This window comes from Octodon degus, unplaced genomic scaffold (assembly GCF_000260255.1).
Source record: "Octodon degus isolate 3935 unplaced genomic scaffold, OctDeg1.0 scaffold00147, whole genome shotgun sequence".
In the NCBI taxonomy this organism is placed as follows: Eukaryota; Metazoa; Chordata; class Mammalia; order Rodentia; family Octodontidae; genus Octodon; species Octodon degus.
The window spans coordinates 91,060-115,453 of NW_004524723.1; the positions used below are offsets into that span (position 1 = coordinate 91,060).

Genomic DNA, 24,394 nt, shown 5'->3' on the forward strand with positions numbered 1-24,394 from the left:
TTTTTTGCGGAACCGGGGATTGAACTCAGGTCCTTGCGCTTGCCGGGGAAGCGCTTATTCCACTGAGCCATCTCCCTGGCCCCCATTAAAAAAAATTTAAATAGAAGAAATCCTAAAATTTAAAAAGCATGGTTAAGAATTTAAAAAAAAAAAGAAAAAAAAGTTCCTTCACTCACCTTATGGGCCCAGACTCTACTCTCCCATAGTCCACATGGCCCAGACAGATCAGGGCCCAGAGTAGGGCCATGTTCAATCAACCACCAACTTTGGAATCAGGTAGGGACTGAGTAAGGATGAGGTCAGGGCAGAGATGGCAATTGTGTGATCCTCCAGCACATCCCACATCCATCTCTAGACTTAGGGCTCCCAGCCCTCCCCACCCCCAAACACTACCACCATGCTGGAAGCCCTGCTGAAGGCCAGGATTATGGGGACAGGGAAGAACAGAGTCAACATCAGAAACCATGCCAAAGACACTCTCCAAACTGCTAAGAGACTCAGCTTCTTTCCTCCTCTGCTTGCAGGAGACCCAAAGGTCCCCCAGCCCGAGCCACCGAGCTAGATGTCCCTGCATCTGTCCATTGAGCCCCCAGGACATCCCTCAAGGTGAGGCTTTCAGTAAGGGCCCAGGGCCTACCCACCTGGTCATAGTATTTGTTGATATACTTGTAGAGTTCATGCAGTGCCACTCGTGCCCCAAGGTCACCAGAGTAGTTCTAGAGAGGGTAGAAAAGAAATCAAAGAGATGAGGGGTCCAGCCAGCCACAGGGGTGGGCTGAGGATGCTAGGGCAAGTCAGAAGAAGAAAGGCCCCCTTAGCAGGAAGACCCCAGGTCTAGTTTCAGCAGGACTTGGCTTCCCACTGGGACTGCACCACCCACTCCCCATCAGACTCTAGTGTGGCTCTCTCCCACCCCAGGTGACTGCCTTCAAGGATAAGATGTCATTGCAGTCTGGGCCCAGGGTAATTCTGCAATGATCTCATTCAACTATTCCCTTCCACAGGGACATCTCTAAACCTGAACTTCTCCTCTGGACAGTGGAGTAGATACCACCTAACTTGTGCAGCTCATATGGGGATCAAAGGAAATACAGAGAGAACCCTGTGAAGGCCCTGACGCACAGCAGGACCAAAAGCACAGCTGCTGTTACCTCTGTAGTTGTGGTTGTCACAATCATTTCAGAAATGACCTTCATAGATTCCTGAATTTATCATTTGAGGGCTTAGGAGTAGAGGGAAATGTGCACCACCGAGGTAACCAAGCAGGCAAAGGCATGGGTAGGCAGAGTCATAGCTACTCCACAAACTCAATGAGGGCTGCACACACTCAGGCACCTGGCTCAGTCAGATTCAATAGTAGCTGCCAAGACAAGCCCTCTGCTTGCTCTACGATAAGATGCTAGGAGCCTCGGCCTTGTTCAGCAGTAGATGGCCCACCCGACTTATGGGCTGCTAAGGTCCCAAGAGCTTCCCTACACATGAGCTCCATGAGCTGGTTGGGGCAGAAGTATAAAAGATAAAGGAAGCAGGACTACTATAGCAGGAAGCTTGTGCCCAACCCCAAAGCCTTACCCGGGACAGCTCAGCCAGGGCGGAGTTCATCTCCTGATCGCTGGCTGGGATGGTCTGTCTAATGTCTGCGTAGTACCTGCCAGAAAACTCAGTGCAGCAGCTGCGGGGTAAACAAGCCCACACTGTCTAGCCCCCACGAGGGCCCACCTAGGGCCTCAGCTGCCTGCACACCCAACAGCCCCTCAAGTTCCACTGCCTTCCCCAGTACCTTTCCACCATTCCTTTGTAACGGGGAATATCCCGTGCATACAGAAGCTTGTTGATGGGGGAGTCCTGGGCACACACAGGAAGGCAGTGCAAGAGGAAACAGATGAGACCCCGTTAGAGAGATCAGCTCCCCAGCCCTCAAAGATCCTCAAAGATCTGTTCGTTTTATTTTTGTTAGTACATGTTTTCAGTGTACAATGTTTACAGTCCTTGTGAGCAGCTGATGTCCAAGCATAATGCATTTACTTTTTCCGCCCCCTACTCCTCACCGTTAGCCCCACCTTTCCTCCAACTCTTGATCCCTCCCCTCCCATTTGGGCAAGATCTGTCTCCCTACTTCCTAGTACTATCTTTTATTTTGTTCTTGATTTATACTTTAGGTGTCTGATCTATGCCACTCAACATAATGGTATCAAGATACATTTATTATCCTACAAATGACTCAAGTTGACCCTTTATGGCAGAGTGCTTCAGTTTTAAAACAGAAGGTTCCACGCCTCAGGAACCCCTCAGACCCAGAAAATGGCTGGTCCCCCCAACCCACTTCCTCCTGTAGGTCACTCCCTCCCACAGTGTCCTGTCTCTTCAGCTCAGATCCCACCTCCACCTGCAGCCTGCAGGGCATGATTCTCAGAGATCCTCAGTGATGTCTGGCATTCACACCCCATGTGCACAAAGGCTTTTAAGTTGCCCTAGACTATCTCACTGCCCAGTGGCTCAGCTAAGATTTCAAGGGAAAAAAAAAAAAAAAGATTTCAAGGGGGTCTCTTTAGCCCTTGAGAGACCACAGCCCTTCAGAGACCACAGTTTTAATGGACCCAAACACTGCCTCTATAAACACACCGAGTTCAAGTCCCAGCAGCTGCAGGTTTCAGGCAGCAGGCTCCTGCTCTAGGACTTCTGCCTCATGCTAACACTGTGGGGAAGGTAGAAAGGTGGCAGTGGTGCTACCCGAGTGAGAAAGAGGACATATGACCAGGTCATCTCCCAACCTGAGTTGAGAGATTTGGGCTCTCCCGAGTCTTCACAGGGAGACCCTTGATATTCTTTGATTACACTATTTCTAAGATACCCAGGAACTATTTGCTGTTCTGTCAGGAAGAAAAAAACAGTACAAAGCCCTGGCAAAAACCCAGCCATCACCTAACACCCATTCCTGGAGGCAGCCCCATGGTTCCTGGTGTGGCCCTGTGATTGTCAGTTGTATCATGGGCAGAATAATTAAACAAAAATGGCTCCCCAAAGACTGCACTATATATTCCTCTTCATAGAGATCTATAAGTATGGGGCCCAGGGGACTGATCTAAGCAGAGCCCCACTGATAGATCTGTGGAGCCACTCAGGCCCTGGCTCAGCAGACACACCGGGGGGCCCAGATGCCACAGACTCTGGGCCTTTACTATTGTAATCATACATTCCCAAACTCAGTGCTGCGGGACCACTTACAGCATGCCTCTGTGCTTCCCAGCTGCCTTATCAGCATAGCCCTCAGACTTAGCTTTCCCCCAAACTTGCCTCCCTGCCACACCATTGGGAGAAAGACGCCCCCTACCCTAAGGTGTCAAATTCACCAGGCAGCCTGGAACTGCTCTGAGCTTGAAGAATCCATACCTCTACTGGAAACCACCCGGTATCCCCCAAAATACCACAGGCTCACCCCCTTTCTATCTGAGTTCACCACAGCCAAACACTCCTGATCATATGAATTCCTCCATCCTCTGCATCCCTCACATTCAGTCCACAGCTTCCACTTGCCCTGTGCCCTCCTGTGGGCTTGCACCTGGCCCTTGCCTGTCCACAGGATAGCACATCTCCCTCTGAGTTCCCAGGCCTCAGGCTACCCTCAGAGTGAGCCCTCACCAAGGAGTCCCGGCCGGCTGCCACAAACTGCCAGCCATACCAGGCTGTACCACATCCCAACCCTGGCACAGGGCATCCCCGGCTCTAGCTCATCCCTTAAGACTGACACACTGCCAACTTCCAGGGAGCCTCCACAAGGCCTGGCCTAGAGATGCCTCAGGTCAGAGACCTCCCACAACTTCCTGTCCTTCCCAAGCTGCCACTCTGAAACTCAGATGAGCCTGGAATCTATATGCAGCCCATCCTCCTCCCAGCCCCTCCTGGCTGGATCCAGCCCAGCGGCTCACCCGGCCCAGCTTGTGATCAGCCAGGGTGCAGGCATCCATGAAAGTCTGTGCAATGACAAGGAGCACCGCATCCATGTTATCAGACGTCTGCACATCGAACACAAACTGCGGGTTTTTTATGATATTGATCCAGAACCTCAGAGGCAGGCTGCGGGCGGGGTGAGCACGGCGATGAGCATGCGGGGGAGGAAGGAGAGGAAGACCCCAACACACGCAGGCACTGAGCCCAGCCCCCGGTCCACCTGTTGGTCTTCCAGATGTGAATGGTGTCCTGGTCGGAGATGCCATGCTGCTGGGCCTGCTCATCCAGCAAGTCAAAGAAGTACTTCACCGCCAGGGGCACAGGGCGGCTGGTGCTGAGGATAACCTGGAACAGGTCATCCACGAACTTCTGCAGGGTGCCCTACGGGAAGACGGAAAGCAGAGGCACGCAGTCAGCGAGGGTACCCCAGCACAGCGCGGCCTCTGCAAGCCCCACACCACCCCCAGGCCCCGCAAGTGGTCACTTCCCCACACCCAAACCCCACTGCCCGTCCTGTTCCAAGCCAGTCCCCCCCCCAGCACCCCACCTTCATAGATAGCAGGCGGGTCAGGTAGATCTCAGGGATGGCCTTGGCTCGCTCCCGCTCCCCACCCCGCAGGCTGCCCCTCCGAGGCCGGGGTGGCTCTGGTTCCTCACTCGGCTTCACCAGGTGCCAGGGCCGGATGCCCCCCTCATCCACATCTTCCAGCATAGGAGTCCCTGTGCCAAGACCCCACAACTCATCGCCCCACACCAGATGCCACCTCCTCTGGGCCCCTGGGGTCCTACCAACTCTCCCAGGAACAGAGGCATCTGGTTGAGGCATCTTTAGGTAGAAAGGAAATAGGCACAACCCCACTCTGAGGGCCAAAGGGACTCCCCACATTACCCAAGATTGGGTAAGCAAATCTACAGCTCCGCTGTGGGGATGGGGGCAGGTACTCACGTTCTCCAGGGACGTAATCTTGGTTTTCCCTGAGAACATGCTTGGTGAGGCAGGGAACAAGGGCCACTGTTGCTCCATCCGGGACCTGCTGACCACAGCTGGTGATCCCTCCACCAACTGCACCCCGTCATCCCGCTCCCACCCCCACCTTCCCACCTTGTAATGTTGCAGAGTGTTCAAGCGCCTCCACAGACCCTGGACCTCAGAAGTGACATCCTCATCAGAAAGGATGAGGTGACCAGCCACCCCAGACCTCCATTCTACAAAGACAAAAGTGCTTGGCAGAGGGATACCCCTTTCTTTGGGGTCAGCCCCACCCAGCCCTTCTAGTCTAGGGGAGAGCTGTCTGAGAAGTGCTCCAGAGCCCGTTTGTGTCCCAACTCACAACATCCCACCCACCACCCACCCTGGGTGACAAGCAAGCCCAGGTCTAACACCACCTCAGGTCTCCAAGCCCCTGGCTTTAGGTCCTCACCAACATCAAGACTGTGTGGGTCTAGCCGCTGGGCAAGAGGCACTCCTTTATAAAGCTGGTCGAGCATTTTCTCCTTGGCCTGAGAGATGGTGTCACAGTCCAGGACCTTCACCGGCACCGCCTGGGGCTCTCCCGGCCCAGGTCCCATGGCCAACAGCACATTCAAGGTCTACAAGGGACATAGGAAAGTGGTCAGGAACTGAGTCACATTCAGGACACGAGCCCAAGGACAGGGACAACCCATGAAAAAGCCTTAGCACCTGATCCCCAAGTACCCAGCAATCGCTAGTTCTGTTTTTCCTCCTCCTTGCCTCCTCCAGCTTTCAGCTTCCTCTACAGCAACCCCACACCCAGCACACTGTAGTGAATTGTGGAGAATCTGAGTGAGTGCAAGCCTCCCTTTATTCAGGTGAAACCAACATAAAGGAGGCCCAGGGCTCCATCCTCAGCATGACCAAAAGTAAACAAATCAAGACTTCTCCCCAGGGCTGGGGAGATAGCTCAGCAGTACAAGCACCTGCCTGGCCAGTGAAATGTCCTGAGTCCAATCCCCCAGTCCTCCCCCGCAAAAAAGACCTCTCCCCGCAATGGGCAGCCAGAGGGCAGGCTGGCTCTATATCCAGGCACAGACCTCAGAAACTGAGACCCCAACTGGAGACTGATCCTATTGCCCACATATGAACACACACTCCCTCACCAGGGGTCGGTATTCCACGTCCTCTCTGAGCAGGCGGTTATCGTTGAGGGTATATTTGGCTTTGCCAGTCACGCTGTCCACTGGCCCCTTGTCCACTTGATGCTTAATTCCTCGGAAAAGCATGTACAGAGGCTCCCCTACCGAGTCCTGAGGGTTGCAGGCAGTTAGGGGCCCCACAAGTGAAGAGGTGTATGGGATGTGATGCATGCTGGAGAAGGGTACAACATGCAGGCCAAAGGTGACATGGACATGCCAGAAGGAGGGTGCAAGGTGCTAGGGGCCCAACCCAGTCAGGACAGGAGCTCAGCCTCAGCCTTCCTTACCCTCAAGAAGGTGTAGAGGCAGATAGACATCCAGTTGGTGAGCAGCTTCTCTACCACCGTCTCTGTTCTAAGATGACAGGAGAGGGGCAGGCCAGGGTCAGCACTGGGGCTGTGGAGTTCTCTATGGAGCCGACCCCAGATCTAAGGCCCCACCTTAGCTTCTGGCTCCACGCAGCCCCAACAGTCATACAGACCTGCGCAGCATCAGCTTGGGGTTCTTGGCCACATACTGGGCTACCAGGTCACTGAGCAGGGTGCGGAGGATGTCGGTGAAGTACTCAAGTTTCCCGTGCAGGGCAACAGTGAGCAGAGACGCCACATAGGCGCGGTCCCGAGCTGAGAAAGTGCGCTGACTCTCCAGCGTGTGTATAAACTGGGCCGGAAGAGATCATGAGAGGTGGGGCTCAGAAACAGCGGAATAAAGAGGACTGGCTCAAGAGAGCAGGTGGTCCTGCTGAGGGCTGGGGCAGCACCTTGGTAAGGAAGAGCTTGCTATTGAGCAGATTAGAGAGCTGCCCCAGGCCTTGCTCCACAGTGGGTCGCCTGCTCTCAGGCACACCGAGGTCCCGGTGCAAGGGAGACTCCCGGTGGCCAGGAAAGAAGACTCTCTCGGCATACACCTTGTAGTCAAGGAAGGGGATGCCACTGCCCAGAAGGTCACTGGTGAGGTCGGTCATCTCGGTCATGAGGTCTGTTAAGCAGAAGAGGCCAGTCTCAATATCATTTCTATATGATGGGAGCAGTTGTGGACTGAGCCCTGGAAACTGGGGCCACTTGTAGGAGCCTCACCTGTGAATTCCTTCTTACAGCGGTCCCTCACACTGCTCTCCAGATTCTCCAACTGGATCTGAACCTTCTTATAGTCCCTCAGGGCCTGCTTGCTCTTCCTCCTGCACAGTACCAAAGGCAGGAAGGGAAGGTCAGAGGAGGCCAAAGTCCTTGCTAGGTCCCATGTGGCCCAGATCCGCCCAACTCTGGCCTAGCTATAGCCTGACCTTGTCCAATACAAACTAATCTAGCCCAGCCAACACAAGGCTTGGCTTAGGACTTAGCCTACTCCATCCCAGAATGCCAACCCACCTATCCGCATCTACCTGGCACAACTGCATCCAGGGATCTACAAACTGTATCATGCCAAACCTGACCTATGATCTATTTCCATAAGTAAAAATTTGTCAGAACACAGCCACAGAGCTCCAGTGGTGCAGTTGGTTAGCATGCAGTACTAATACAGGACACAGCCATGCTCAATGTTGCATACTGTCTATGGCTGCTCTGGTACACAATGGCGGAGCTGAGGGGTTGCAAGAGAGACCATTTTGCCTACAAATCCCCTCAAAGCCCTACTCTCTGGCCTTTAGAGAAGACATTTGCTGAGCTCAGATCAAATCTGCTCCTCTCCCAGCCAGTCCCATTCTGCCTAGCCCAGTCACACATGCTGTACCCACCTGTACATGAGGACAATGATGATGACACCCAGAGCCAGAAGAGAGGTGCCCACCCCTAAGCCCACCTGGGCTGCCACAGGGAAGGCTACAGGGCTCTCGCCATCATACTGCACATGACCCAGGGAGAAGCGCAGGTTCCCCATCTGTACCTGTGTGGGGAGTATTGTCAGTAAGCACTGAGCATCTCCCCAACACCCAGCCCTGCCCAGAACTGGCAACCTGACCGTGAACTCAGGCAAAGTGTCAGGTGCCTCCCGGAGGGCACGATGCCATGGCAAGGGCTGCTCCATGGGGGGCTCACAGTACAGGTGGTACCGGGTCAGGGTCTTCACCACACAGGGGCCATCTCCTATCATGGCCACTACCTCCTCCTTGGACATCGCAAGGTCCAGATTCTCCCCCTGGAATACAGAGTCACCAATACGTCATTCAAAACCTTTCCCGAGGAGCTGGTGGTCACTCAGATCCAACCCTCCAAGCATGGAAAGATCGGTCCTGGGGAGTAGGGCTGACAGTCGCTCAGCACCGTTTCCCCTGAGCTGAAACCAGTGGTCCTGGAGAGGTCTACTAGATTGCTCCAGCTTCTCCTCTCTTTTTCAGAGCTAAAAATGTATAGAACCTGCCTCAAGTTCAAGCCCAGCCTGAGCAACTTAGTGAGACCATATTTTAAACTTTAGAAAAGGGAATGGGATGTAGCTCAGTGCACCCTAGGTTCAATCCCCAGTACCAAGGGTGAGGAGGGGACTGGAGAATCAAATCTTGCCCATTACCTAACAAAACCAAAACCCCTGCGGGGTCAGACGGCCCTCAGGTAGTTAAAGACTGTCTGTACACAGCCCATCCCAATGCCCACCTCTACCTCCCACGCAGCCAGGACACATGCCTTGCATCAGGCCACCACATGGGGATCAGCCCATTATCCGCTGTGCACCACACCGCCCACTCCTGTGGGTACCAACCCACTGCTGAGGAGTGTCAGGACCCAGGCCACCACTCAAAGCCCTCCTAGGAGCCCCCAGCCCTTGCTCTATCACCCTGGCCTCTCCACCTCATGCACAGTGCTGTCCTGCCAAACAAGAGCCTTGAGGCCGAGCTGAGAAGGAGCAGTAGTACCTCTACAGAGAACACACTCCCAGGCTTATGCCGGAAAGGTGCAGTCGGGTCCTCAGGGTTGAGGGGCTTCAGGGTGGGATCAGCCTCATAGGAGAAGGGAGTAGGACTCAGTTTTGCAAAGTCAAAGACCAAATTATCGAGGATAAATTCCACCAAGGGGTCCTTAGGCAGGCCTGGGAGGGCAGGTGTACGACACAGGATGAGCTGGGAGGAATTCACATTGCAAGGTTCCTCAAACTGTTGGAGAAGACAGAAGTGTCACGTGAAGGGCTGCATGGGAAGGGGGCTGAGCAAAGATGTGAGCAGCCACTGGGGGCAGGAAGGTGGGGAAGGGGAGAGGAAGGCCAGCCTCATGCAGACAGGGAGGCCCAACTGGCTTACCCGCTGACCGCCACAGGAGGCTCCAGGGGAACACACTGCCTCTGGGACCACACGGCGTCTCCGCCCCAGACCCTGACCAGGCTGCAGAGCTCCCCGAGCCACAGTCACTCGGATTCTTGGTGTCTGCACCACATCCAGATTCTGGCCACGGACCCAGATCTCACGGCCTCCACTGAAACACAGCACACAAGCCACACAAAGTTTACTAAAACCAGGATTGAAAGTACGACCTGGTCCCAGCTAGCTCAGCCCGAGCCCAGGGAATAAGAACGTTTCTCTGTATCAGCAGCACAGATTCACAGCCCCCCACAGAAAGCCCTGAACTGCTCCCAGAGTAGAACTCCTTATCACATGTCATGCACTGAGCCTTTAGTGCCAACCTGAGGAAGCTCTTGGTGGGGCCAGCAGAAGTGACGTTAGGGTCTGCTGTATACTTGAACTGCCCATGCAGTAGCCTCCGCTCTGTGGCCCCAAACCACACAGTCACAGGAAGGGTGGCAGGTGTGGGGTATGGGCTGGTCTCACAGTGCAGCTGCTCCAACTGTGGCTCCAGAAGCCTGTAGAAGGGAGACGAGAGTGGAAGGCAGGTAGGGGTGCAGGATGGGGGATCCGCTTAGGCCTTATTCAACTCCCCTCCTTTCTGACTGAAGTCTCCAACACACCCTGGCCTCAGAAAGGTCTGGCCACTTATGGGGCAGATGTGATCCTCCTCCTGCCCCCACTCTCCCCACTCTCCCCAGCACCCCACCCACTTCTTCCCCTCCGAAGCCTGTAGACTTTCATAAGATGAGGAATCAGCCCTCACAAGCGACAGGGCTGGTCTCCCACTACCACTCGAAGGTCCTCCAGGCGACCAGTCAGGAACTTAGAACCATTCAGAGTAAGGTAGGTGCCCCCAGCTTTGGGGCCTTGGACTGGAAAAATGGAATACACCTTGGGGTCCTGTAGGAAGGGCAACAAAGAAAGATAGATGACTGTCAGACTGGGGGACCCCAAGACAGACAAGACAGCCATGGGTTGGGGAGCCCTGTGAAGGTGGTCCATTGGCAGCTGAGGGCATCTCACGGTGTGTGACTCAGGCACCTGGTAGGCAAAGTTGAGCTCTGAGACGCCGCGTCCTCTTCCTGGCACCTCCACTGCCACAGCACCAGTCACTTCCTCCCCACTGGCACCGGTAATGCACACGAGACTGTAGGCACAAGGCAGGCAAGGGGCTGTAACACGGCATGGAGGGCCCTCGAAGTAACAGAGCAGCCCCTCCCCACTCCTCAGCAGCAGGTGGTCCCCCCTCCCCATCCTACAGTCAGGCCAGCATCATCTCTTCATCTTGAGGGCTCTCCTATGGCACATGGCAGAACTTGGCACTGAAAACATTCATGGTTCCTCAGAGGCCTCCAGCAAGGAGGAATCATCCCTCTGTTGTGTCACCTTCACAGAGAAGCCCTGTCAAGGCTGACTGTGGGGTAAGCCACGCTACTGAGTGGGCTGCTCTACCACCATCACGGGCAGCACATGCCTCGCTAAGTAGTAAAAGCACAACTTCCCGGCAGAAAAAAGTACCTGAAAACCTCCAGCCAAATCTGGAGATAGACATGAACAATGTGAGAAAATGCTGGTTCTTAGCTAGAAAATGGGAGTTTGGGGCCAATTAATTCCACAGCATTTAGCCTGCACTGGCTGAACTCTGTGACACTGTCACAATCCCTGCAAACACTGGAAACACAGAACAAGGAGTGTGTGAACTACCTAGGGAAGGCTCCAGCCAGAATATATTTAAACTGCTTTATAAATCACTTCGTAAGTCTCATGTCTCTGGAATCACTGACAGTCATAGTCTCCTTAGGTTCTCAATCATAACACATTTTGAGAAAAGCTCCATGTTCTTCCAAAGTGTTTACTTATTTAAAATAAAGATTGTGGCTGAGCATGATTGTGCACGCCTGTAATCTCAGCACTCAGGAGGCTGAGGCGGGAGGATTGTCATGAGTCTGAGGCCAACCTAGGCTACATAGTCAGTTCAAGGTCAGCCTGAACTACATAGCAAGACCTTGTCTCAAAAAACATATACAAAAAAGGGGGTGGGGGCGGGGAGATGGCTCAGTGGAATAAGCGCTTCCCTGGCAAGTGCAAGGGCCTGACTTCAATCCCCAGTTCCGCCAAAAAAACAACAACAAAAAAAATATACAAAAAATAAAATAAGGGCCGGCCAAATAGCTCAGCGAACTAAAGCGCCTGCTCAGGCAGAGCACAGCAGCTGGGATTCAACCTCCCTGCCCGTGGGGCGCACTGAGACAGAGATTGAGACTGGGAATGGTGGCACATGCCTGTAATCCCAGCGCTTGGGAGGCTAAAAATAGGAGAATCACTACAACTCCAATCTGTGTAGTAAGACCCTGTAGACCCTGCACCCTGTAAACCCTGTACTCAATACAGAAAGAAAAATAAAATCAAAAAGATAGTGATGCTAGGAGCGGTGGTGCACAGCTAATTATCACAGCACTTAGGGAGGACCACAAGCCAGGACACACTTGGCTAGAAACCAGCCACTAACGACAATACTATCCTAACTATATCCACAGTCATTCAGAAAGGCAAACACCTGAGCAGAGCCAAACATCAGCCTTGGCCAGCAACCGTACCCCCAGAAAGCTCTGAAATGATCTCCCTAAAGAGTCCAAGCCAGAAACCTACGTGTAGGTACAGGAGCCTGGACGGGTATTCTAGCGCCTTGACGGCACCGCCCCCATTCTGAGACACTGGGACTGCACTCAAGGAAGACAGAGGAGGAGGGCAGATGAGCAGGGAATAGGAAGCCCTGAAGGGAAAGACACCATGGAATCAACCACACTGGAACCACCAGCTCACCTGCTGGAGACGTCATAATCCTGGGCATCCACGGCACAAGGCACTCCAGCCACCTTGACCATGTCCAGGACATCCTGAACATGCTGGCCCAGGTTGGAGCCCCTGATGGTGATGCGAGTGCCTCCATCTACAGGCCCACTCAGGGGTTCCACCTGTTCAGGACAAGGACTGCTCACCTCTGCCCACCCGCTGACCTCCTGCAGCACAGAGAGGCAGCCCCAGCCTCCCCACTTTTCATCCCTGACATCCATGGCACAGTCACCCTCCACCCAAGGATGGCAGTGAGGCCAGCATTCCCACCTACCGAGGAGATGAGAGGTGCAGGGCACTGGGTGGCCACAGCCTCAGCCTTGCCACAGGCCTCCCTGGCCACACAACGTGGATGTTCTCCTTTGCACCACACACAGCCATACTGGGGCATGGCGGTCTGGCAGCGGCTGCAGTCCCCGTGTCCCACGGAACAATCATACAGTACCACTGGAGACAACAGGGACTCATGTGAGAGGCAGGACTGGAAAAGTCCAGCTACCATGAGCCTGCAGCACGCACAGCTGCCCATGTGACCCTCCAGGGAGCTCACCATGCAGCCCATCAGCACTGTCCACACGCAAGCGGCCGGCCCAACGCAGAAACAGCTCCACTCGGAGTTCAGGCTGCAGGGCCTCATAGCTGAGCTGGAGAAGAGGGTGTGGTGTTAGCTGGGAGCTGGAGAAGGCATCAGGCCTTGGAGAGGCAGCTCACAGAAAGCAGCACAGACTCACTATCAGTACAGCATCAGAGATCACAGCTGGGGTGCAGGGATTCCATGGCATAAAAAGGCAGGAGGTTAGAGGCAGAACTGGATTTTTGCTGGATTGGAAGGCTACACTGCCATAGTCTGAGTAGAAGCAACCATCTGCTCCTCTAGGGTCAATGTGGGGATAGGGACAATGTGGCATAGCCAGCTACAGTTAATAACCAGCCTGTGGCCCGTGTACCCTTGTCTACCCAGGCTTCCATGGTCTGTACCTGCTGTTTCTGGCACGTGACATGGCACCAGGTATCCGGAGGCAGCTCACACTCAACCTGGGCCTTCACTGCCACCTCAAGGCCCTCTAGCTGCATCACACACTCACTGTCTCCTGGGCTATCCTGGGGACAGAAGATACAACTGTTAGGGCAACTTCTGGAGCTGAGCCCCAGGAACTTTCCAGATCCTCAGCAAAGGCTCTTGGCTGAGGGTGAGACCTGGGGCTATGACCTCTGCGGACTGCCCAAGGTTCAGGGCCTCTCATCATTCAAAGCGGCTGCAAGGATACACACACCTGCAAGAGGCGGAGATTCCGGCCACGCAGGCGGACCTCTCGTTCCACGTGGACAGGCATCAGTGTAGAGCTCTGGACACTCTCTACACAGGGACAAGAGCTGGCTCTCCAACTCACCTCTCCCTGCAGGCAACAAAAACACGAGTGTGTGCAGCGCACCCTGCCCACCTCAGCTTCTGCCAAGCCCTGCCCCGTGCCCTTCCCCACGGAGAGTCCCGAGGTGAGGGGGGCCTGTGTCTCCCCAGTCCCCTCCCAAGGCCTCTTTCCTGGGCTGGACCTCACCAGCTCCCAGAGCCCGGGGGTGTCGTACTGGTAGTCCAGGCTGGACAGGATGAGGGGGGCGGGGGGGCCCTCATGCTCTGCTGAGTCTCCATCACCTGAGAGGAGGGCGGAAGTGGAGAAGGCGGGCACGTCACCCCCTGTCCACTCATCTGCCTTGGGCAGCTCGCCGCCTTCTCTCATGAGCCAATCCAGAGCAGGCTTCGTGGAGCCAGCGGCCCCTGGGAAAGTGGTGGCAGGAGCAGTGCCAGGGGGCTGGTCCAGGACCACCGTAGAGGGAAGGGCCTCGGGGTCAGGCTCTGCAGGGGACACAGCTGCTACTTCTGAGGGTGCCGGGTGGGAGGCTGAGAGGTCCTCAGGTGTGGCTGAAGGCCCCAAGTCAGTGGGGACAGGGACAGAGTTTCCAGGTCTGGTGGGGAGGCTGGGCAGGAGGGGCTTCTCATGGAGAGGTGACTCTGTGGAGGTGGGGGAAGGTATAGGGCTGGGACCTGCCCAGGGCCCCCAGGGGCTGAGCAGGGAAGGCCTGACCCCAGGTGATACATCTGAGGCTGTAGTTATGGAGGGAGCACCAGCCTCCACAGGAATGGTGTAAGGAGTAGGGGTGACCATGGCTTTAGGGGTTGTGGCTGGGAGGGGGCTAGGTATGTCTTTTGCAAGAGGAGCTAGGGAGAAAAGCGGGCTCTGCAGGGGGAGACAGAGAAGGACAGGAAGGGTCACTCAGCAGGCAAACAGAGGAGCAGGCAAAGGGTATGTTAAGAAGGAAGGAGACCAAGGAAAAGAGAAACAAAAACAACCCATTAATTCTCCAAAGGAGAAACACAGAGGACTGGCTCCAGGGGTGTCTGTGCTGAGGTGAGGCAAAGGCCGCACCTCCTGCCTGTCAGCTATAAATGTCCTCTCCCAAAACTGGCAGGACAGATCTGCAGCTGCTCCCCAGTGAGTCCATCCTACACAGTGGCTCAGGCACTCAGAACGGAGCCTCATGCAGGCAGGCAGGCAGGCAGGCAGGCACACAGACCCCGGGCCATCAGACATCCTCACACTGGGGGCCCAAGCGCCCATGTACCCATCCCAGTGCCCACTCACCTGCTGGCTCACCACCATCGGCCCAGCATCACATGTGGCCTTGTGTGTGCAGAGGTGCTGCCAGACACACCAGTTACAGCCCCAGCGGCTGCTCACGCACGCCTGGCACCTGCACAGAGCACAGCCATGGGGTGGGTGTCACCACAGGGAAGCCCAGAGCCAGGAGCTGGGGAGGAACTCACGGTGCAGACGGACGGAGCTCAGTGACTGCCACACAGTCATAGATGGAAAGGGAAGCTTTGACAATCACCACGGTGCCAAACCTGAGCTCCACATTCATGGACACATGGTCTGCAAAGTGCAAGAGAAGGCCATGTGAGCAGTGGCCAGGCACCAGAGCCACCACACAGAGACCATGTAGAGTGAGGCGGGCACCCTGAACAATGGGAGGAACTCAGAGCTGGGAAATACCATTCACAGGGCAAAACTTGACACTGTAGTGTTGGGGACAGTGAAAGGACTCAAAGCCATCAACTAGCCAGGCATGGTGGTGCACGCCTATAATCCCAGCACTCAGGAGGGTGAGGTAAGAGGATCACTGCAAATTTGAGACCAGCCTGGGCTACATGATGAGTTCAAGATCCTGTCCCCCAAACACACACACATGCATATGCACAGGCACAGGAAACACAGAAGCCACTGGCTCAGGGCTCTTGGTCTAGATTTACATCTCATTCTAGTCACACCCCTTGGAGCCAGGTGGGAGCCAAGTGGGCTCTCTCAGGTACAGGGAGGGCCCCTTCTTTCACCCACCAGCTCCTTTCTGCAGCACAGGGACCTCACTAGGGTCTGGGGAAGGGCACATCACACCAGAACCCGTCAGTAGGGCAGGACTCTGATGTTCTCCAAAGTAGCAAGAATATGACTCCCCTGGCCACAGGGGTGGCAGGTCTGGCACCAACAGGAAAACCTATCAAGAAAGCCCAGGACAAATAATAGAAAAAGAAATTATATGGATTACATAAAATAGCACAAACACAGAATTTTAAAAAATAAAAGTGTTACGCATATGTGTGCGCACGCGCACACACACACACACACACACACACAAACACACGCCCAGGACACACTGGTCATCGGGCCACAGATCAGGGATCGCATTTATGGGGTACCCAGTGTGGACAGCACCTGTGGCCTCTAGCCCCCAAATGTTCACAAACACACCTGGCCTGCATTAGTAACAAACAGAGAAACTAAGGTCCAAAGAAGAGTGTCTATACAAGGCCACGGAGGATTTCATGCACAAGACACAAAAATATAATTCATCCCCAGCCACGCCCACTAGGCCTCGCCTACTCTATAGTCATTCACCTCCCTCTTCTCCTCACGGCTGATGTTGGCAGGGCTCATGGCTGCCACTCGCAGACAGCCTGGCTCAGGCTGGAAGCTCCACAGCCACTGCTCTGGACGCTGGCCCCTGGAGCACTCAGAACGGCGACTGCACCTAATTGAGAATGACCAACATCTTATCTGTGACCGTCACTGGAGGGTCATTGGAATTCACAAGGCAGGAATACCTATAATCCTAAAGCCATGCACAAGGCCCACAAATAGGGAGTGACACCTTATGTCTGCCCTGCAGGGCAATGATGCCAGGGACAGAGGGTGGCAGGGGGCTGGGAGCATCCAGGGGTCAGGAGTTGTGAATCAAGGACCAAAAGTCAGGAATCCTGGTTGACACAATTACACAGGTGCACTGGGGAAATGGGATAGGAAGTAGCAGAGCACCAACCTGCCAAGGAGCACACACCACCCACAATATGGGTCCCGGTGAGCGAGGCAAGATGCACAGTCCAGGTGCTGGGCACAGGATGCCACAGGAACCTTCACAAGCTATAGGGCAGAGAGGATCTGGGGCCAGCAATCCAAACACCAGGCACTCACCCATATCACGGTCCCTGGCCACCCACAGGCCCCTCCCACAAGCCATGGCCTGGCTCAGGTCAGGCACTCACTGTGGACTGCGTCATTACATATAGGTGCTCGAAGTTTCCATCAAAGGTGAGGTCTCTGCTCACTGCAGAACCCCACTGGATGTTCTGTGTGGAATATGAGTGGCCATCACTCCCCAAGCCCAGGTACACCTGAGAACAGAGACCCCGAGGTCTGGCACCAGGTCCATGGCCACAGGCCCAAGGCCTCCTCCACTGAACACAGAACCAATTTTAAAGACAAGAACTTCCTTCTGGGAAGCTACAGGTCATTGCAACCAGCGTAGGGTGCGAGAGTATACAGGTAAACACCTCCCAGCCTGGGAAGAGAAGCACAGATTGTCTCTCCCTGCCCAGGGCTGGGGGCCATGTCACACATCACAAATCCCAGTCTCAGGGATCACAGGAGATGCACTTCCTGGGCTTGGTTCCCAGCAGCCTGTCTCCTCCAAAGCCTGGGACAAGGCCTAGTACTTCCTGTGGTCTCACCCTGTGCAGCTGTCCTTGACTGTCTCCCAGAAAAGCAATGGTGTTTCCATCCTCTATGGTGACTGCCACAGCTGTTAGCTGAACCCCTGGCCACTCCAAAACTGGTGTGGCTTCCAAAGGGACACGGCTGGCCATGGGGCTGGGTGTGTGGTCTGAGCCACAGGGAAAAGCATCCGGGGTGTCCTGCAGACATCAAGAAGCATGAGAAGGCCCTATGTGGAGAACTACCCTGCTCCGTGCTCCCTGACAACCTCTCTACCCAGCCCTCCCCAACAACCCCACGCTGGGCAACACCTCATAAGAGTGGTGTCCTCAGCCCTCCCACAGTGCACCAGTCTCCAGCTGCCTTGGGCAGCTTCCTGATGCTCCTTCACCTCTTGATCCCCACTCCAGTTTGTGGCCCCATCTTCTCCTAGTCCTAGCCTGGGAGCAGGCCCTCTTGTTGCTGTCCTCTGCCTTTCCCTGAGCCATTCCCAAGTCTACTAGCCTAGATCCTCTGTCCTTTTTTTTTTTTTTTTAAGTTTTTACTTTTATTTTTTACAGGGTCTCACTATGCAGTTCAGACTCGTAGTGATCCTCCTGGCTCAACCTCCCTAGTACTGGGATTACAGGCCTGCACCCCCATGCCCGGTTTCCATGGCCAGCACACCACACCAAGGTTCCAGGGCCGGCACAGTACGTGGGTCAGGGATTAAACTCAGGTCCTTGTGCTTGCCAAGCAGGTGCTTAGATGGCTGAGCTATCTCCCCAGCCCTAGCCCCCTGTACTTCCGATTGACCCACTCCCCCTGTAAGGAGTTTCTTGCCACTGTATTGATCCTGAAGTTACAACCACACAGCCCTTAACCTCACTCTTCTGCTCCAGAATATAAACAGTGTCATTCTAGCATCGGCCCCTTCCCTAGCCCAAGCCCACCTCTGCAAAGCCACCTCTGCAAAGCCACCTCTTCAGCACCTGATCTAAGTGCACCCCTGCACTGCCATCTGCTACCCCAATGCTCTGTTTCCATTACTCAGGCCCAAAGAAGCTCTAATACCTGTTGACCTGACAGTCCCCCACCCTACCATCAGTTTCCCACCAGGTTCCTTGGGCAGCCGCTTGGCCCTTGCTACCTGAAAAGCAGCCCTACACAAGGCAAAAGCCGGGACCATGTCAGCACTCACCACTGGCAGCTGGTCACAGGAAGAGCTGACATGATATGCAATGTAGGCCACCTCAGTCTTGTCCTCAGCAAGGCCCTTCCGGGTGTAACAGGCATCTCGTGTGTGATTAGCAAGCCGGTCAACCTCATCCAGGGGGAAGGCACAGAGTGCAGATGCTCTAGATGCCCCAGTAGCCGCAGAAGGTGGCTGGCCCACGGTGGGGGGTGCCGCTGAGGAGAAGGCTGCAAAGAGCACCTCCCCACCAGCCATCTCCCCAGATGTGGCCACAGCTGCAGCCTGGATCAGTCCGTAACGGCTCCCCTGGCAGGCCAGAGGCAATTCCACATAGGAGTAGTAGTGCTGATCCCAAAGGCACACACGAGACACATAGGCACGGAAGGCTCTAGATGGAGCCTTCAGGTCTCGGCGCAGGAACAGGAAGTAGGCATTAGCCCCGCGTACGAAGGCACTCACAAAGTGGTGGCTGTACTCGGAGAGGTGGCCCACTGCCAGCTTGGCTGTCTCCTCATAGGAGAAGGCAGCTTGAGGGTCTGGTGGCCTCAGGGCCCGGGTTGTGATGGGTGGAATGCCACCCCCTACACCCCTGCTGGTGTATCCCCTCCCCACAAACAAGAGGGGCTCCCCTGCCAAGCCCTGGGCCACCAGCCCCACTGTACTGACTGCAGGGTCATTGGCAGCCACATACTGGGTGTCCCCAGGCCGCTCTGGCTGCAACAGCAGTTGCCCAAGCTGTCCCAGGCGCCTCTGTTCACAGACACCCTGGTGTACACTCCCACACACCACCAGGGCCCCTGGGCTCACAAGGAGCAGCTGGTTGGGATTGTTGGTAAGCTGTGCCTGGGGGCACTCATCAGGCATCACTGGCGGTAAGCAATCTCTGCTGTCTAGCACAGGGCCCGTGGACACCATGGCCTCCAGGTGCAGTTCAGGGCTCAGCTGGAACAGGTAGTTGGTAGCCCCCAGATAAAGGGTGCCAGAGGTGGGATCCCTTGCCAGGTGCTGCAGATGTGTGCCATTGGGAGTGAAAGCAGCTGGTGGAGGGGGCTGGAGGGCAAGGACCCACCCAGCCCAGAGCGCCTGGAGAAGAGCTGAGCCAAGAGCAGGCATGGTCACCTGGCAAGAAGAGAGATCAAGTGGAGCTCATGTGGTCCCCAGAGTACCCTAAGGTCACTGGTAAAAAACTAGTCTGTGTCATTGCCAAGATGCCCCTCCTAACCTTGGGCTAAACAGGAGGCCCAGGCCCAGATGGGCACCACAGTCCCAAATACCCTCAGGCCCATTCATACTCCACCCAAGGAAGAAAAAGGAAACACTGTCCCTGGAAACTTCAGCACCACCCCTTCCTGCAGGCACTACACTCTCAGGAGACCTGCAGCCTCCCTCCAATAAACACACACACACACACACACACACACACACACTACCTAGCACTACCACACAGATCAGGAGCAGGGCTTGAAAAGGACAGAAGTGTGAGGAAGGGGAAGGAACCCCTAGAAACCCAAAGAGAGATAGGCTCCTCTGCCTGGATGGCAATGTCCTGGCCAGAAGGAGAAGGGAAGATGAGGTCTCAGGAGCCAACAGATGTCAGAAGATATTAGACCAAGGCAAGAATGTGGCAAGGGGCCTTTTAAGCCAAGAATCCAGAAGGCTGTCAACCACAGAAACACCAGGCCAGAGAAAAGAGGGAGGTTCAGGCTGGGAGGGATGGGGGCTAAAAGGCTGCACCCCACCTTAGGGATCCCTGGGCAGAAAAGAGAGTCACACTGCTACCATTTGCCCAGGAGTAAGGTTAGACTCACCTGGCACAGCCAGCTAGATCAGGGGACAACAGCATGACCTGAGCAGGAGTCACCTAGCCAGGGGGAGAGCAGAGCGTGAAATTGGGGGCTGGGCAAGAGGCATGGCTCTCCACCACAGGAGCAGCACAAAAGTACCCCTCCCACTGCCCAGCCTGTCTGTGCGGCCAGGCCTGGTCTGGCCTTCGGCCACCAAACACATTCCATAGAGGACGCCTCCTTGGAGCCCACATGGGGAGGGGGAGGACAGCAGACAGAGCCAGGCACCCATGGGGCCTGGGAAAGGTCAACTAGGAAGAAGCCCTGTGACCAGTGGGGCCCAGTCAGGCCCCTAGCACAGCCCTCTCTTAAGAATTCTCCCTCCCAGCACCTGTACTGACCTGCCTTCTGCTCAAAGTCTGCCCTGTCAAGGCATCCACATGCACTCTCCACATAGACCAGGCTGCCCATCCTGACTCAAATGGGTAGGTACCTGCACACTGGCAGATACACACACAACACACTCCCCCCAAGGTGCATGCATACATACACCCAGTATGCATGCAGGCACCCATGTACAAACACACAAGAACTGGCATACACACATACAGACATGTATGCACACACAGCAGTCACAGAAACATGAACATACCACAGAGGCACCTATATTCCACATGAAAACATATCCACATGGAAAATCCCCTTCATGCAGAGTATCACATGACACAACCACATATAGGACATGTACAAATGTCACACATAGTCACCAGAGACACAACACACAACCATCTACATTTAGACATTTGGACACCAGACAGACTCACACACCACTTCCTAGTCCAAACACTAAGTCCTAGAGAGCTGGGTGAGGCAGGCTATCTTTTTGGTATTTCCTCTCCTCAAGATCAGAGTAGAGACAGGGATTAGCATGTGGGTTAAGTAGAGGATGTCCTGAGGAAGTAATTATGTGTGGCTGTCCCCCAACCTCAGGTCCATCCCAAGGACCTCCCCAGATTCTGAGTGCTGCCCAGTTGAGGTTCTTTAAGTTCCAGAACGAAGACACCATAGCAACACCACCTTCCTCAGACCCAGTGGTGTTCCACCAGCAAATCTGGTGAGGTGCTAAGGCAAACCATGGCTCCCCAACTGGGAAACACTTTCCCAATTTGGATGTACCCATGTTGCCCGGCTCCTCCCACCACCTAGCTGTCAGCCTGGCTGCAGAATATTCTGCTTGTTTCTCTTCTCCCAGGTGTGCTCATTCCACAGAGTGTCAGCAGGGTACTCCTGAAACTGTCCACGTGAGCAGGGCTGGACACAAGGTTCAGAGAAGGGTCCAGCAGCCTGGTGGAGCACGGACACTGTGGAACAGGGGCCCGTGGCCACAGCCTGGCTGGGCACTGCTCCCAAAATAGCTTGGGGGTTTCCATTTTTAGTGTGCAGAGAACAGGGCAGCTCTATGGGAGCAGGAACAAGGCTGTCTCTGTTTGCCACCAAGGGGGTGGGAGGAAGGAGGTGTCAGGGAAAGTCTCGAACCCAGCCAGAAGCCCAGGACTGTGGCAAAGCCAGGCTGCCCAGGAGCCCCCCACCTTGTTTCCAAGAACTGAAGAAAGCTTCTTCCTCTGGGAATACAAGATCCACCAGAGGATAGGCAGAGGCCATCTCCTCCACTTGGCTACTGCCCACTTCTCCTGCCCCCTCAGGCCAGGGATGTGCCTTGGGCATAGGGTCCCATAGTCAGACCAACATTCACTGTTTAATTTGCTTGCAAATATTTGCTCAAAGCCTACTGCATGCCAAGGTTCTCCAGCCCTCAAGGGGCAGCAACAAAACCACTCGCTGAATGTGAAATCACAGCTGGGTTGAGGGACCCAAGGGAAGAAATGTTCAGGACTGAAACAGCTCCTGGCCAGGGCACACAGGAAGTCAGAGGCTGACCTGCTCCAGGGAATTATGCCAGGCTTCTTCAACTACAGTCCTCCGTGAAGCTCAACCTAGCACTCCTTCCTTTTGCCCTAGCATGGGCAAGAGGAGTCCAAAGAACAGTGATGTTTTCTCCTCGTACTGGACACATGTATCTCATTTAACCCCTGCCATTTCACAAAGCAGCCCCCTCGCTATCCAATACACACACACACACACACACACACACACACCTCCTCTCCCTATTTTCCTTGAACAGAAATGAAATACATCCCTCCTCTTGGGGCTTTGGGGTCCCCCGGGCTTGAAGAATAAAGGTCAGGCCCTCTGGTCCACATCCTCCCACATGCATGCTTTTCGTTCCTGTTCCACTCCTCCCTGCCATCACAAGCAAGGGCTGTTCCCACTGCCTGGAATGTCCATTCCAGGTCGACCCTGTTAAGCCCGGCACCCAGCCATGTCCTCACTGGGAACCCTTCCCATCCTCCCTTGCTCCGGGGGTCACCTGTGTAGTGGATGGAACAGACACACCTAGCCACAGGACTGGTACATACTGCCCTGCCAGCAGAGTGTGTTGACATTAATGGTACCACCCAAGACCATTTGGGAAGAGCCTTTTTCATCCTCCCAGTCTGGACGCAAACTTCTTTAAAGGCAGGGAGTATGGCTCTTAACTCAGAGGCCCAGCAACTGCCAGACATCAGCACAGAGCATGTACTCCCCTCATAGTGAACGTGCCCCCATTTCACATGCCTGGCCCACTTGGCCTCTCATGGGAAAGGCCTTACCCCACCGCTTGTGAACGACCAGACTAGAGACCAAAAAGGCTGATTTGGAGCCATGCCTCTCCAGACTTGCACAGCCAGGACCTCCTGCCACCTCCCCACATCTCAGGCCCTGCCCAGGCTCACCGCCAAAGCCCAATTCTAACTCTGCCCATGCCCAGGCCTGCCGGGTGGGCCGGTCCCGGGCCAATCTTCTCTCTGAGCTTCTTCAGCAGTGCCCACAACCGCCTGATTCCTGCAGACAGCAAGCACCAACCGACCCTCCTGACGCTATCCTCCACAACTGAAGAGACTCACAAACTGGCTTTTACACACCTGCACCTCTCCTGGAAGCCGGTGGGAAGGAAAGTGGCCTCCCTGCCTCTCCTCCTGCCCCACTCCCAAGGCCCTCTGCTGCGGCGGGTTACTCATTGATAGTGCCGGGTGCACACTGCCTAACCTACTGCCTGCGCACTGAGCAGGGTGGAGGGAGCCCGTTTCCAAGGCACCCGCGACGACCCGAGGAGCTCAGCGGTTGCCGGCCAAGTGATCCGTGCGTGGCGATGGGACCCCTCCGGGTGCCAGGAGGCTCGCGGTCTGCTCTGTCTTTGTCAGTTCCACGGAGCGCAGCCGGCAAGGGTTGAGACCCCAGGGCTCTCCCGCAGCCCTTGCCGACGCCTGGCGACCCCGCGCCGGCCGAGCACCCCACCGGCATCGCGGAGGGCGGGGAAGGGGCTGGCCGGTCTCAGCGGCTGAGACGAGGAAGGGGAGCGAGCAGCGGCTCCACCTCCTCCGTCTCCCAATCGCGGTCCGGGCGGAGCCGCCAGAGTTTGCCTGGCGCGCACCGTGCGGTCCCGACTCCGGGCCGGGCCGCCCCAGCCTGCCCGCCCGGCCTGCTCACCTCGGCTGCTCCTCGGGCTCCGTGCGCCGCGGCCTCCCGGAGGCTCTGGCGGACCACAGCTGTTACCCGGAGACCGAGGGCGGAAAACCGCGCCCGCGCCCGCCCCTCCTGCCGCGGCGCTGCCACCGCCGGGAACAAAGGAGACAAAGCGCGTCGCGGCCGGGCTCCGCGCCTGCCCCCCGCCGGCCGCCCTCCCCGCCACGGGACTGGCCGGAAGCGCGCGGAGCAAGCGGGCGCGCGGCCTCGAGCCCCGGGGACCTTGGTCGGGGCGGAGGGGGTGGGGGGACGCGGCGAGGCAAGGCCTCCCGCGGGACGGCCCCAAAGGCGGCGCGGAGCTGAAGGCTCCCCACCTGCGCCGCACACTCCAGGTGCGGGGTGCACGGGCCGCACCTGCCCGGCCACTCCGCCAGCGTCCACTGCCCCGCCCCGGCGGCAGCTCCCTCCAGCAGGGCCAGTCTCTCCAAGCCGCTCCTCCACTCTCCTTACCTGAGCTCCTCGGATTCCGCCGCCCTCTCCTCTCCACACCTGGCCCTGCCCACCGCGCCTTCTCCCAGGGACTCCCCATTAGCCAGCCTCTCCT

General features: G+C 55.8%; 1 protein-coding gene across 10 annotated transcripts in view; it reads right to left on the reverse strand.

Moving 5' to 3' along the window:
* Plxnb1 (plexin B1) overlaps positions 1–24,394 on the reverse strand; it is a 26,644-nt gene extending 2,250 nt beyond the window's left edge. The window contains exons 1-38 of one of the 10 annotated variants that reach the window (XM_023702295.1): positions 23,815–24,170; positions 20,251–20,303; positions 18,449–19,561; positions 17,286–17,468; positions 16,821–16,949; positions 16,598–16,698; positions 16,177–16,309; positions 15,619–15,775; positions 15,048–15,156; positions 14,866–14,974; positions 13,783–14,460; positions 13,501–13,623; positions 13,205–13,327; positions 12,777–12,870; positions 12,501–12,673; positions 12,197–12,348; positions 10,415–10,520; positions 10,137–10,273; positions 9,712–9,888; positions 9,332–9,503; positions 8,951–9,187; positions 8,062–8,238; positions 7,838–7,986; positions 7,179–7,279; positions 6,863–7,080; positions 6,584–6,762; positions 6,390–6,456; positions 6,067–6,213; positions 5,370–5,538; positions 5,051–5,154; positions 4,895–4,979; positions 4,496–4,668; positions 4,169–4,329; positions 3,927–4,074; positions 1,781–1,845; positions 1,573–1,672; positions 642–716; positions 177–264 (exon numbers count right to left, since the gene is read on the reverse strand). In XM_023702295.1, the coding sequence (XP_023558063.1) occupies positions 250–264; positions 642–716; positions 1,573–1,672; positions 1,781–1,845; positions 3,927–4,074; positions 4,169–4,329; positions 4,496–4,668; positions 4,895–4,979; positions 5,051–5,154; positions 5,370–5,538; positions 6,067–6,213; positions 6,390–6,456; positions 6,584–6,762; positions 6,863–7,080; positions 7,179–7,279; positions 7,838–7,986; positions 8,062–8,238; positions 8,951–9,187; positions 9,332–9,503; positions 9,712–9,888; positions 10,137–10,273; positions 10,415–10,520; positions 12,197–12,348; positions 12,501–12,673; positions 12,777–12,870; positions 13,205–13,327; positions 13,501–13,623; positions 13,783–14,460; positions 14,866–14,974; positions 15,048–15,156; positions 15,619–15,775; positions 16,177–16,309; positions 16,598–16,698; positions 16,821–16,949; positions 17,286–17,468; positions 18,449–19,555 (6,333 nt within the window). In that variant the 5' untranslated portion in view covers positions 19,556–19,561; positions 20,251–20,303; positions 23,815–24,170 and the 3' untranslated portion in view covers positions 177–249. Of the gene's footprint in view, positions 1–176; positions 265–641; positions 717–1,572; positions 1,673–1,780; positions 1,846–3,926; positions 4,075–4,168; positions 4,330–4,495; positions 4,669–4,894; positions 4,980–5,050; positions 5,155–5,369; positions 5,539–6,066; positions 6,214–6,389; positions 6,457–6,583; positions 6,763–6,862; positions 7,081–7,178; positions 7,280–7,837; positions 7,987–8,061; positions 8,239–8,950; positions 9,188–9,331; positions 9,504–9,711; positions 9,889–10,136; positions 10,274–10,414; positions 10,521–12,196; positions 12,349–12,500; positions 12,674–12,776; positions 12,871–13,204; positions 13,328–13,500; positions 13,624–13,782; positions 14,461–14,865; positions 14,975–15,047; positions 15,157–15,618; positions 15,776–16,176; positions 16,310–16,597; positions 16,699–16,820; positions 16,950–17,285; positions 17,469–18,448; positions 20,304–23,249; positions 23,717–23,814; positions 24,171–24,204; positions 24,259–24,300 lie in introns of those variants that run through there. The other 9 variants (XM_023702287.1, XM_023702291.1, XM_004642140.2 and 6 more) reach the window with 9 other exon arrangements.